Raw genomic sequence first — 12,829 nt, 5'->3', positions numbered from 1 at the left:
ACCTGTCATCCTAGCTACTCGTAGGAGGCTGAGATCTGAGGATCACAGTTCAAAGCCAGCCCAGGCAGCAAAGCTGTGAAACTCTTATCTCCAATTAACCACCACCAGAAAACTAGAAGTACAGCTGTGGTTCAAAGTGGTATACTAGCTTTGAGTGAAAAAGCTCAGGAACAGTGCCCAGGCCCTGAGTTCAAGTCTCATGACAGAGAAATATTGGCAGTGAGGACAATGGGGCACCTTAAATTTTCACAGGGGTGAGATTTCAATAATAAATGACAAGACTCTCTAGACCAGGGGAGACTTGCCTTGGAAGGTAAGGGCTAAAAGGGCCTTTAGAGACGCTGATCAGAGCTGCCCATTTTACAGATTGGAAAATTGAGGCCTTGTTGGGGCAGAACCTAGGCCTGACTTGCCCACCCCTGCCCTCAGGAAATGATGTACATCTGGAATGGCTACGCCGTGATTGGAAAGCAGCCGGAACTCACTGATGGGATACTTGAGGTTATCACCAAGGCAGAAGAGATGCTGGCAAAAGGCCCAGGTGACTATACTCAGACCCTGGAACCTGCCGCCCTAGGTCGAGCCTTGTCCAGGCTTCCTCTAAGCTCCCTCTAGGTTTCCCCAGCCCCTGGGCTTCCTTCAGTCATGCTGAATTCACGCTATTATCATTGTCTTAGTACCTGCTTTTTCCTCTCAGATATGAGCCCCTGAGGACTATATTTGACTCACCTGTGTCTTGGGTCCTGCATAGAGTAGGGCTCTCTTTGTAACTGCAGCAGAAATGAGCAAGCCTGCCTTCTTCCCTCACACCCATTCTCAGAGAATGAGTACTCAGCAGATGACGCGTGCCTGCTGAAACTGTTGAAAGGTCTGTGTCTGAAATACCTGGGTCGTCTCCAGGAGGCTGAGGAGAATTTCAGGAGCATCCCTGCCAAGTAAGTGCCTCTGGCTGCCCTCTGGCCATTGGGAATTCTGGGAGGAGTTTTGGGGGCTCCTCCATCCTTAACCCAATAGAATACTAAGCCCACCCACCACCCTCAGGCATCACCCATGAACTGATCACAGATTAATTCAGACTCACCTCCTGCCCCTAGGCTGCCAATTTGCTTGACTCCAGGAGCTCAGTTTCTATAGTGTTTCCAGGAGTTTAATTCAGGGGGGACTCTGCCCTTGACTTAACCTTATCTGGAGGTTAGAGACAATATCTAAGCAGCTCAGCCAGGGTCACTCAGGCTATCCCAGAGGGAAATGAACAGAAGTTGCCTGAGTAAGAACCAGAACCTAAACCTGATGGGAGATAGCAGGAAAGGATCTGCAGGGTTGACATTTATCAGGCAGAGAAAGCAAAGGAGAAAGTTTGAAGAGGAATAGATACTACATAATGTAAACATCTAGAAATAGACCAGACACCAGATGCTAGGCCCTTCGCTGCTTGAGTGGAGCTACAGAGTTGAAGTCAGTAGACTGTCTTGATCACAAGACTAAACTTTATTCTGTAGACAGAAGAGAGCCAGAGAAGGATAGTAGTCAGGGCAGACTTGGGTTTTAAAAATATGTCTTCCAGCCAGGTGCTGTTGGCTCACACCTGTAATCCTAGCTACTTGGGAGGCTCAGATCTGAGGATCATGGTCTGAAACCAGCTCGGGCAAGGAAGTCCATGAGAATTGGTTTTTATTAAATTTTTTTGTTGTTATTATGAAAGTAATATACAGAGGGGTTCATGAAACTCATCTCCAGTTAACCACTAAAAAAGTTGGAAGTAGAGCTATGCCTCCACTTATAGCCTTGACTATAAAAGCTCAGGGACAGCACCCAAGACCAGCACCAAAAACAACAACAACAACAAAAAAAAAAACACCACACACGAAAAACAAAAAACAAACCCAACAACAACAAACCTGTCTTCCAGGCAGGCAGGATGTTCAGAGAGGCCAGATGAGAGATAGGAGACTTGCCAATCGACATAGAGGAAAAGGGGGTTGGGCAAGGTAGTGGGCTACAAACATGACAAGAGCCATAGGGTGTCAGGGAGTTGGGGCCCTGGAGTATAGAATGGGAAAGCTCCACATTGGGATCACAGCCCTGCTAGGTAGTGGGAAACTCCTCAAATTGGAATTTACATCAGGAGATCCTCACAAGTCCTGAGAAATCTCCAGAGCAAACCCTGAAGAACTGCTCAAAGGCAAAGCCTGTGAGCCATGTCCTGCTCTGTTCTTACAGTGAGAAGAAGATTAAATATGACCATTACTTGATCCCAAATGCCCTGCTGGAACTGGCCCTGCTCTTCATGGAGCAAGGCAGGAATGAAGAAGCCATCAAGCTTCTGGATACTGCCAAGTAAGAGCTGGGTAATGTGGATGTGGAACTGGCTGTGGGCTCCTAGGCCACAGTGACCGAGGCTGCTGGCAAGAGCAGCATGACAGCCCAGAAGCCAAGCTGGTCTTTGTTTTTTCTGGGACCTCAGCTCTGACTGCCATAGGAAAACATCTTCCTCCATTTACAAGTGAGCAATTGGAATCCCAGAGACTAGAAGTGAGTTGCCAGGGCCTCAGCAGGTTGCAGCTCTCCTTTCAGTCCAAGGCCTCTTAGGAGCTCAGTGCGTTCACAGAGCATATACTAGATGGCAGGGGCTACATACTCTTAATCCTCCCATTGGGTTACATCCTTTTACAGGTGTGGGATGGGGGTGGCTCACACAGCTCAAATGTACACAAAAGACCTCCTGTCGCAAGTAGCTTCATGTGTCTGATTTCTTCACTTCCAGGCTAAACTACAAGAATTACTCCATGGAGTCAAGGACACACTTTCGAATCCAGGCAGCCACACTCCAAGCCAAGTCTTCTGGAGACAATGGCAACAGATCTGTAGTCTCACCAGTGTCTTTGTAGCTTTGTGCAGCACTCCTGGGCTAGAAGACCAACAGAGACATCTGGACAGAGCTCCTGGAAACATTTCAAAAGATCTCTTCCCCTGCCCCGCCCTTGCCTTGCCTTTGGGGTGCATCGTTCGGTGCTCCAGTGGGATGGCACAAGAATATCTGTGCACAAGCAAAGCCGTCAGTTTCACCAGTGTGGCCATGGCAGAGCAGGTGGGGCTTCTGCCTGCCCTGTCACACATACGGGTACTTGTTTTTCACTGTGATGTTTAAGAGAATGTATGAACAGTTTACATTTTCCTTAGAAATACATTGATGAGATTATAGTTGGCTTTAAAAAACAAAGCAAAAAAAAAAAACCCAACCAATCACCTGTACATCTTTTTTTTTAATCTTAGGGATGCGATGTAGAGGTAAATCTCTTTACATAATGCCAAAATCCACATGTTTTTTCAAATCTTCCTTTAAGAGGGCCTGGGGATATTCCCAGAGGGTCTGTGCCTCTAGCTTGGAAGCTTCTGGGAGTTGGGTATGGAAGTCACAGCCACTCACCATTCTCCTCCCATACTTTGGTTCCTTTGTTATTCATTAAAAACCAGACAAGTCTTTTTAGTGTGAGATGAAATTTTGAGTCTGTCCACAGAATCAGTCACTGGAAATGGGAATGCCAAGGCCTGGCAGAGGAGCCATATTGCGCTCTATGTGCCAAAACGACAATGTTAGGTGGTGTGGGGGAGAAAGTTCTCAGAAACCAGTCTGCCTTCTTGCTGTATACCAAAGTGAAACTCCTGGGAATAACAGGATATATAAAGATCAGCTGGCTGTATGCCTGTGGCTCACGCCTATAATCCATGTGACTAAGGAGGCTGAGATCTGAGGATCGCAGTTCAAAGCCAGCCCGGGCAGGAAAGTCCATGAGACTCTTATCTCCAATAAGCCACTAGAAAACCAGAAGTGTGCTGTGGCTCAAGTGGTAGAGCACTTGCCGTGAGCTGAAGAGCTGAGGGAAAGCGCCCAGGCCCAGAGTTCAAGCCCTAAGACTGACAAAAAAAGAAAAAGGTTAAGGCCTTGAGTTCAAGCCCCAGTTATGGCACCAAAAAAAAAAAAAAAACAAATATTTCTGCACCTCACTCCAAGATACATTTATTTACCTTATATTTATTTACCAACAGCATCTTTCTTTAAAAATAAGACAGCTTTTTCTTGGCCTGTTGTATAGGTCTTAGAATTTTTCAGTTAAGAGAAAAAAGTCTCTAACAAAATGTATATACTTAAAGAGATGGTGAAACCCTATTTCAACAAAAGTGTTGCCTGAATTCTTGGGCAGGTCAGAAAATCTTGATCAGAAGCCACATGGCCCATATGTTGTATTTAGATATGATGATTCAAAAACGTTATTATCCTTATAAAATGATAGATATGTGTCCATGGCTCATTCCTGTAATCCTAGCTACTAAGGAGGCTAAGATCTGAGGGTCACTATACCAAGCCAGCCCAGGCAGGAAGGTCCTTGAGACTCATCTCTAAATAACCACCAAAAAACCAGAAGTGGAAGTGTGGCTCAAATGGTAGAGCACTAGCCTTGAGGAGAAAAGCAAAAACAAAAAAACTACTCAGGCCTTGAGTTCCAGCCCTAGGACTGGTGCTCACATAAACAACAATCACAAACGAACTGTATTTCTGGCCACTAATTTCACCATTCCCATCCTGTTAGCAATACACCTTAATGTAACCATTTCTCCGGAGGGAAAAAATGTATCCAGTAAAAACATTCCATAAAACAGTGACTCTCTGAAAGCATGAATGTGGTTTCTCTAAGCAGAACCACTGCCAACTCTCCCCATTTTCCAGCAGTGCTGCGTGGTAGCACTTTTGAGCATCTGTCAGGGGCTGTGTTAATAATCCACAGCTTATGACCCCTGTATGTGATACTGCATGAAGTCGTGGGTTTCAGGTAAAGTGTATTCTCATCAGGAAAAGAAATAAAAGCAAGAGCTCCTTTTGCACTGACTGCTGTCAGAGTAAAAATGAATTTCAGAATGTTCTCCACAGATGGGGCCCTTCACTGCTATCCAAAGCCTGGATGCTGAGACCCGCCTGAGCTGTTGAGCAGAACAGGGAGAGGGTGGTTAGCGATATGCTGGGTGAGCATGGCTGCCCCACACATTAGAAGGCTCTGCTCTGCCCAACAGCACCAGTCACAGGAGGCGCAATGTGACTTGCAAAACGGCACTTTACAAAACAACAAAAACTTTTTTATCTCAATGCACATTTCAAGTGCTTTTGCCTTTTTATTTTAAATTTTGTCAAGATGGTTGCCTTTGCCAACATATGCTGGGCCTCATTTATTAGCTTACATCATTTTACCTCTGCTGCCCTGGTTGCAGGCTGGCTGGTGACAAATTAGTGGGTTTTGCCTTCTCAAGCTCATCTGCAGCTTCTGAGATAGTCTATCAAAAACACGTTGGGCTGGGAATGTGGCTTAGTGGTAGAGTGCTTGCCTAGTATGCATGCAGCCCTGGGTTCAATTCCTCAGTACCACATAACAGAAAAATCCAGAAGTGGGTGCTGTGGCTCAAGTGGTAGAGTGCTAGTCTTGAGCAAAAGAAGCTCAGGGACAATGCCCAGATCCTGAGTTCAAGTCCCAGGACTGGTGCGCACACGCGCGCGCGCACACACACACGCAAACATTAGGTCTCTTCTTGTACAACCATATCCTTATGCAGGGGCTGCTGAAGTTAACTTTATTGTGGCTTTCTCTTGCCAGCACCACTGCCTTGGAAGACCACTATCAAGTGAGAATTTTGGCCTAAATTCTAGTCCTGGATTATGACTGATTTCCAAAGTGATCTTAGGGAAATCATTGACCAACCCTAAAAAACAGTAAGCCACAGTTAGACTGATTCTTGACAGTTCCCATCCTAACTCTGGGCCAAGTCTTTTTCTTGGTTTTCCAGTCTGCAAAATGAGATAACCTTCCTTGTTTGTATTTCCAAGCATATGATGCAGAAACAATGGGCTGCTCTAGTGGCAGTAAGGTTGAGGGTGGTGGTAAGGGCTATTGCAGTAGGGAGCAAGTAATCCTTATTTAGAGAGTCTACATCCTGTGGCACACAGATGAACTCTGCTCTGGGAAGTAGCAACACTGTAACATGAGCTAAGCAGGCCTTTGACAACACAAAGCCTACCTCAGACTGGCTGATCACAGGCCTCCAGCTTGGCAGTGCCCTTGCTTGTCTCTATCAGCCCTCCCATGTGTTGGCGAATTTCCCCATTTCCTTATCACTTGGGTCAGAATAGGAGTGCTTCCAAGACAGTTATCATCCTAGCAAAAAGCTATAACCTGATACCATAGCTAGGTCCTTAAGAGTCAAACATCAACCCAAGTCTTGGTTGAGGCCTAAATGAGATTCTCAGCAAATGAAAAATGGTACCAGGAGGTTTTTAGAAGGCCCCACCCTGCTGAGAGCTCGATGATTTAACAAAGGAATCAAATCCCCTGTCCTCTGGAATTATTCCCTACTCTGTTCAAAGCTGGTAGGGAGTCAGTAACAATATTCTCCTGGTTTGGACAAAAAAAAAAGCCTTTTCAACACTGTTCCCTGCTGTCCTTACCACCATCATAGTAACTGAGTGATGTCTGAATTCCACACAACATGGGAAGGCTCACAGGCACACCTGCCCTCCTGATACAGCTTGCCAGGGTTAGAAAGTGCCTTTCTGCTTTGGTAAGCACAACTCCTCTAAATCTGGTGCAAAGTTCATTATTAGCCAATAGGTTAAGCCCACAAGCAAGAAATCTTACCTGCGAGCTTTTCTAAATGAGCTATCTACAAATCAAGTGAGAAAACAGCTCTTTGGGAAGGCATTCTCTAACCATGATCCCTAGCAGTTGATATTTTAAGTTTCATCAGACACATCATAGTTAACACCTCACAAATGACACACTCACATTAACAAACACTTCAGAATATTTGATGTCCTATGCTCTGGGGGAAATTTCGAATAACTTCACCAGTAGGCCTGCTTTATTCATGGGTTTATTACATGCAGTTTTGATGAGGTTTTTCTGTGTGTGGGTACCAGTCCTAGGATTGAACTGAGAGCTGAGTGCTGTCCCTGAGCTTTTTGTGGGCTAGTGCTCTACCACCTGAGCCACAGCTACACTTCCAGCTTTTCTGGTGTTTAATTAGAGATGTCTCACAAACTTTCCTGTCCAAGCTGGCTTTAAAATCATGATCCTTAGATCTCAGCCTCCTGAGTAGCTCAGATTTCAGGTGTGAGCCACTGGCGCCAGTCTTCAAAAACTGGTCACTAGTGGCTCATGCCTGTAATCCTACTTACTCAGGAAACTGAGACCTAGAGGATTGGTGTTCAAAGCCAGGCAGGCAGAAAAGTCTGGAGATTTTATCTTCCAAATAATCAGCAAAACACCAGCACAAAGCCTTGAGTCCAGACCCCAGTACAGGCAGAAAATAATAAAAGTCTCCCATGTTCTTACAACTCAGCTTTGTCAGATATTAATGTGTCCCACTTATTATTTATGCTATGCTAGGGCTTAAACTCAGGGCCCCAGAGCTGTCCTTGAGCTTTTTGTTCAAGGCACGAGTGGTATAGTTAATTGAGTCTCATGGACTTTACTGCCTAGGCTGGCTTTGAACTGCTATCTTCAGATATCAGCCTCCTGAGTAACTAGTATTACATGTGTAATCAATCTGGTACCCAGCTTCATATTCATTTTTAAAATAATTATATTAAAGATCACAGAGGTTTCTGTAGAAACTCTGTCCCTCTATTTCCCTGCTTTTATTCTTGTGCTGAGTATAAAAATCAGAAAAATAAGTAGTTCTTTCTTCAAAGTTTTGTTTTTAAATAAATGGCATTACAAGTCTGACACCAGTGGCTCACATCTGTAATCCTATCTACTCAGAGGGCTGAGATCTGAGGATTGCAGTTCAAAGCCAGCCCAGGTAGGAAAGACCCTGTGAGACTCTTATCTCCAATTAACCACTCAAAAACTGGAAGTGGTGCTATGGCTCAAGTGGTAGAGCACTAGCTTTGAGCTGGTGAGGTATAGTGCCCAGGCCAAGAGTTCAAGCCCCATAACTGACAAAAATAAACAGATAAATAAATAAATGGCATTACTCAGCATGTGCTATTCTGTAGCTTGCTTTTTCTCAGTATCAGGTTTCTGAGGTTTAGGTTCTTGAGGCCCTGAGTGTAAACCCCAATGACAGGACCAAAAGAAAAAGTTAATAAATTTAGATTTCTGCACATGCATCACAGTTTAGTTGATAGAGTTGTTCTCAGTCCCACCACTGGAAATCCACCATATGGATGTACTCCTCCTCAGAGAGAGGGACTGATGTGAAGCAAAAAAAAAAAATCACACACACAAAAAAACAACAAAAATGCCCTTTGCCCAAGTTTTGGTCTGGCATGCTGTAATCCTTAACACTTAGGAAGATGAAGCAGCAGCTCAAAGCCATCCTGAGCTATATACATTGACTTGGTCTCAAAACTCAAGTGGCTGGGGTAGAGCACTTACTTAGCATATGTAAGACCTATCACAGGAAAAGAAATGCCAATACAAAACAGTATTAGTTCAAAACCACTGAGGGATGATGGAGAAAAGGGCATGATCTAATCCTCACCTGGATAAGCAGAGTTGTCAACCGCCCCAGGAACAGGAAGTGACACCTGCAAGTAATGATATGCTAGAAGTGATTTGCTATACAAACATGGTCACCTGGAGTGTGTGTGGGGGAAGGAGGAATATATGAGGATAACAACACTCAGGATTTGCTTTAGTTTTTAAGCACTTAAAGCACTTAAAGAGTGCTTGACTGATCAAGCACACAAATGTGTTTAAGCCATCCAATGTTACTCTGGCTAGAGCTGACTTATTCCAGTTATCTCTGAAAAAAAGTTCTAAGCAGATCCATAGTTCAAGAAAGGACTAGGCTAGGGCTGGGAAGTAGCTCAGTGGTAGAGCGCTTGCCTTGCATGCCTGAGGCCCTGGGTTCAATTCCTCAGCACCACATAAGCAAAAAGAAAAAAAAAGCCAGAAGTTGTGCTGTGGCTCAAGTGGTAGAGCTGAAGGACAGCGCCCAGGCCCAGAGTTCAGGCCCCATGACCGGACCCCCCCCCCCAAAAAAAAAGAAAGAAAAAGAAAGGACTAGTCTAGGGCTGGGAAGTTGGCTCAGTGGTAGAGTGCTTGCCTAGCATGCCTGAGGCCCTGGGTTCCATTCCTCAGCACCACATAAGCAAAAAAAAAAAAAAAAAAAAAGCCGTAAGTGGCGCTGTGGCTCGTGGTAGAGTGTGAGCCGTGAGCTGAAGAGCTGAGGGACAGTGCCCAGGCCCAGAGTTCAGGCCCCACGACCAGACCCCTCCCCCCACTCCAAAAAAACGAAAGGACTAGTCTACTAAAAATATTCAACCTTAAAGTTCTGTCACATGGGGTAGTGGATAAAAGTAGACTGGAATCAAAACAGTTGAACTACTATACCCCTTTTAAGAATTAGTTTTACCAATAATGGGGCTTTAATGTACTTTGTAAAGTTGGGGGGATAAAAAAATCATGTAAACAAATTACATATATATTCAAGGTCTATTTACTGGATCACATGCACTGTGGGAAGATATATAGTATTTTCTGTAGAGGGAACAAATCAGGATCTCTTGGGCCACCAATTAAAGCTTCTCCAGGTTTTTACTCTGTTACCTGTTTAATGACATAGCCTTCTGAGGACATTCCAAGACAGTGTGCAGCCTGTGTTCTACTTGGAATCCATAGAGATTACATTTCAAGAGAGATACCCTGTTGGTTTTGACTGGATATTCATATAAACTTTTTAAAGTGATGAGTGATAGAGCTAACCCTTATCTGTAAGTTTTGAATTTATATTGTTTCATCCCATGTACAAAACCATTTTTTTCCTACCAAAAAAAAAAGCTTCTCCATTTCTTGGCTTTGTTCCTGTTAGGTAAAAATCTTGAATTGATCCTTTGCATAGCAAGATTACCTAACAGTTCAGGCCTCTCATCCTTATAGTGGATGGCCTGGGTACAAAAGGCTCTTTCCCTAACTTCGGTATGAAAAATGCTTGATAAGCACATTGGCCTGACCTGGTTCAAACATACATTTTATTTTATTTTTTGGCAAGTTCTTGGGACACCAATAGCATTAGCATCATCTGGGAGCCTATTAGGAATACACATTCTAGATTAATCTAATGCACACTGAAAGTTTGAGAAGGGAGCCTCTTTAAAGCCTGGGAGGGAGGCACGATAGCAGCCCATCTTGGGTCTTATGCTCAGTGAGGACTGTTACTAAAAGAGAAGGTGAAATGTTGGGCCAGGTTAAAACATCATAAATCCAATGGTGGATGGTGGATAAATCCAATGGAGATGGTGGTAGAGCGCCAGCCATGAGCAGAAATGTCAGATATCGAGTTTGAGCTCTAGTCTCAAATTAAAAAAAATCCTATTTCATGTCCTTTTTACCAAAAGGTGATGAACAGGAAATAACAGCTGGCCACATTCTCAGGTAAAATGTAGATGAGATCAATAGGAAAGGTTTGAGGTACTTTTTTATTTTTATTTTTGCCAGTCTTGGGGCTTGAACTCAGGATTTGGACAATGTACCTGAGCTTTTTTTGCTCAAGGCTAGCACTCTACCACTTGAGTAACAGGACCATTTCCGGCTTTTTCTGTGTATGTGGTACTGAGGAATGGAACCCAGGGCTTCATGCAAGCCAGGTGAGCACTCTACTACTAAGCCACATTCCCAGCCCTGAGGTACTCTTTATCAGAAAGTTGCTTGGAGATATTTGCCTCTGTCCTTCTATCTGAACAATGTGGAAGGTACTAGAAAAAATGGTATTGCAAGTGTCTTGAGCGGCATGAAAAGATAGTACAAGAGGTCAGATGGTACCAGCTGTATGAAGTGAGCAGAGGCAGTCAACTACTCCCTGGTTAGAACCTTGGATTTTATTTGCAGCACAACGGGAAGCTATTAAAGCTTTAAGTTGAGAAATAACATCAATCTATTCACTTAAAATTATTTTAGCTGATTTGTGAAGAATGGTTATATAGGGCTACGCATGGAATTTATTAGCCTCCAGTACCAATTGTTTCTGGCCTCTCTCAATTACTAATGAAAATAATTGCATCTTTTCTTCACTAGCTACTAGACTTAGGAAAAAAAACGAATGCTTCCAATATGCCAAGCAACAATCACTCAAGAGTAGTTGGTGTGTTTTGTGTTTTTTTTTTTTTTTTGGTCGATTGTGGGACTTGAACTCTGGGCCTGGGCACTGTCTCTGAGCTCTTCAGCTCAAGGTTAGCACTCTATCACTTGAGTCACAGCACCACTTCGCTTTTTTCTGCTTATGTGGTGCTGAGGAATCAAACCCAGGGCCTCATGCATGCAAGGCAAGCACTCTACTACTGAGCCACCTCCCCAGCCCTGCCCTGAGCTTTTTCACTCAAGGAGAGCACTCTACCATATTGGCAGAGCCACTTCCAGTTTTCTGGTAGTTAATTGGAAATGAGTCTCACTGACTTTCCTGCCTGAGCTGACTTCAAACTGCGATCCTTAAATCTCAGCCTCCTAGTACTACATGTGTGAGCTGAGCCACCAATGCCTAACCTGTTCTTTGCTTTTCATAAGAAATCAAGTTTATCAAAACTCGAAAGAGGAGGGAAGAGATGGTAGGGGAAAAACAAAGGAGGGGGTAACAATGCTCAATAGGAAATGTACTCATTACCTTACTCATATAACTGTAACCCCTCTGAACAGTATCTTTACAATAAAAAAATATTAACGGAAGTGGCGCTGTAGCTCAAGTGGTAGAGCACTCGCCTTGAGCTGAAGAGCTGAGGGACAACGCCCCAGCCCAGAGTTCAAGCCCCATGACCGACAAAAAAAAAAAAAAAACTACAATAAAAAAATATTAAAAGAAACCTCACAACCATGAACAGCATTTCTTACATCAGAAGCTCAGAACACAGGTACCTGTTTTGTTTACTTTTGGTACTGGGTTTTGAACTTGGGGCGTTTGGGTTTGTCAGGCTGCTCTCTACCACTTGAGCCACAGCTCCACTTGTGGTAGTTAAGTGGAGTTAAGACTCTCACAGACTTTCCTGCCTGGGCTGGCTTCGAACCTCAATCTCAGATCTCAGCTTCCTAAGTAGCTAGAATTACAAGCATGTGCTTGGTAGAAAGCCCATTTTTGACTATTATTTCTTTTTTTAAATGCATACTTCCTAATGAAAGAGCTTTATATGTAGAAAACCTCTGCACTCATTAGTCTGTAAGATCTGTCAGTGTTTTACATCACAGGGTAGATAGACTCTGATAGTAGAGAGGATAAGTCTCCTACTTCCAATTTAAGAGAATCTCAGCTGGGTGCTGGTAGCTTATGCCAGTTAATACTAGCTCCTCAGGAGGCTGAGATCTGAGGATCTCAGTTCAAAGCCAGCCCGGGCACGAAAGTCCCTGAGACTCTTATCTCCAATAAACCATCAGAAAACCAGAAGTGGTGCTGTGGCTCAATTGGTAGAACACTAGCCTTGAGCTGAAGAGCTGAGGGACAGTGCCCAGATCCAGACTTCAAGCCCCATGACAGACAAAAAACAAAGATTCTCTATGAACAACAGACTTAAAAGCAAATTACATCAAACATGAAAATATTTCAATTTGGTAGACTTTGCACTTCAAAAAAATTAAGATTTTGCTATATTTTTTCACTTTCTTTTTTGGTTAGGCTTTTCAAATATTTCAAACCCCACAGCAAAGCATGACTGTATCTTGCCCATATCTAATCAGGTTTTAGAAACTTTACAGCTATCAAACATCTAATTATATAAGTATATGATACTAAATGACAAGCAAGAAAATACTGCCAAAGGTATTTATATGTACAAACTAAAAAGTAATTAAACTTACAC

General features: G+C 43.6%; 1 protein-coding gene across 2 annotated transcripts in view; it reads left to right on the top strand.

Annotated features, from left to right (window-relative positions):
• The window catches only part of Ttc39a (tetratricopeptide repeat domain 39A), a 36,809-nt gene extending 33,575 nt beyond the window's left edge, over positions 1-3,234 (top strand). Inside the window, exons 15-18 of one of the 2 annotated variants that reach the window (XM_013022306.1) lie at positions 430-541; positions 821-935; positions 2,221-2,337; positions 2,765-3,234. In XM_013022306.1, the coding sequence (XP_012877760.1) occupies positions 430-541; positions 821-935; positions 2,221-2,337; positions 2,765-2,888 (468 nt within the window). In that variant the 3' untranslated portion in view covers positions 2,889-3,234. Of the gene's footprint in view, positions 1-366; positions 542-820; positions 936-2,220; positions 2,338-2,764 lie in introns of both variants that reach the window. The other variant, XM_013022308.1, reaches the window with a different exon arrangement.
• The last annotated feature ends 9,595 nt before the right edge of the window (positions 3,235-12,829 follow it).

The sequence above is a fragment of the Dipodomys ordii genome, unplaced genomic scaffold (genome assembly GCF_000151885.1).
Source record: "Dipodomys ordii isolate 6190 unplaced genomic scaffold, Dord_2.0 Scaffold61, whole genome shotgun sequence".
Classification (NCBI taxonomy): domain Eukaryota; kingdom Metazoa; phylum Chordata; class Mammalia; order Rodentia; family Heteromyidae; genus Dipodomys; species Dipodomys ordii.
The sequence above is the reverse complement of the archived record's forward strand: the minus strand, read 5'-3'. Positions and strand labels throughout refer to the sequence as shown.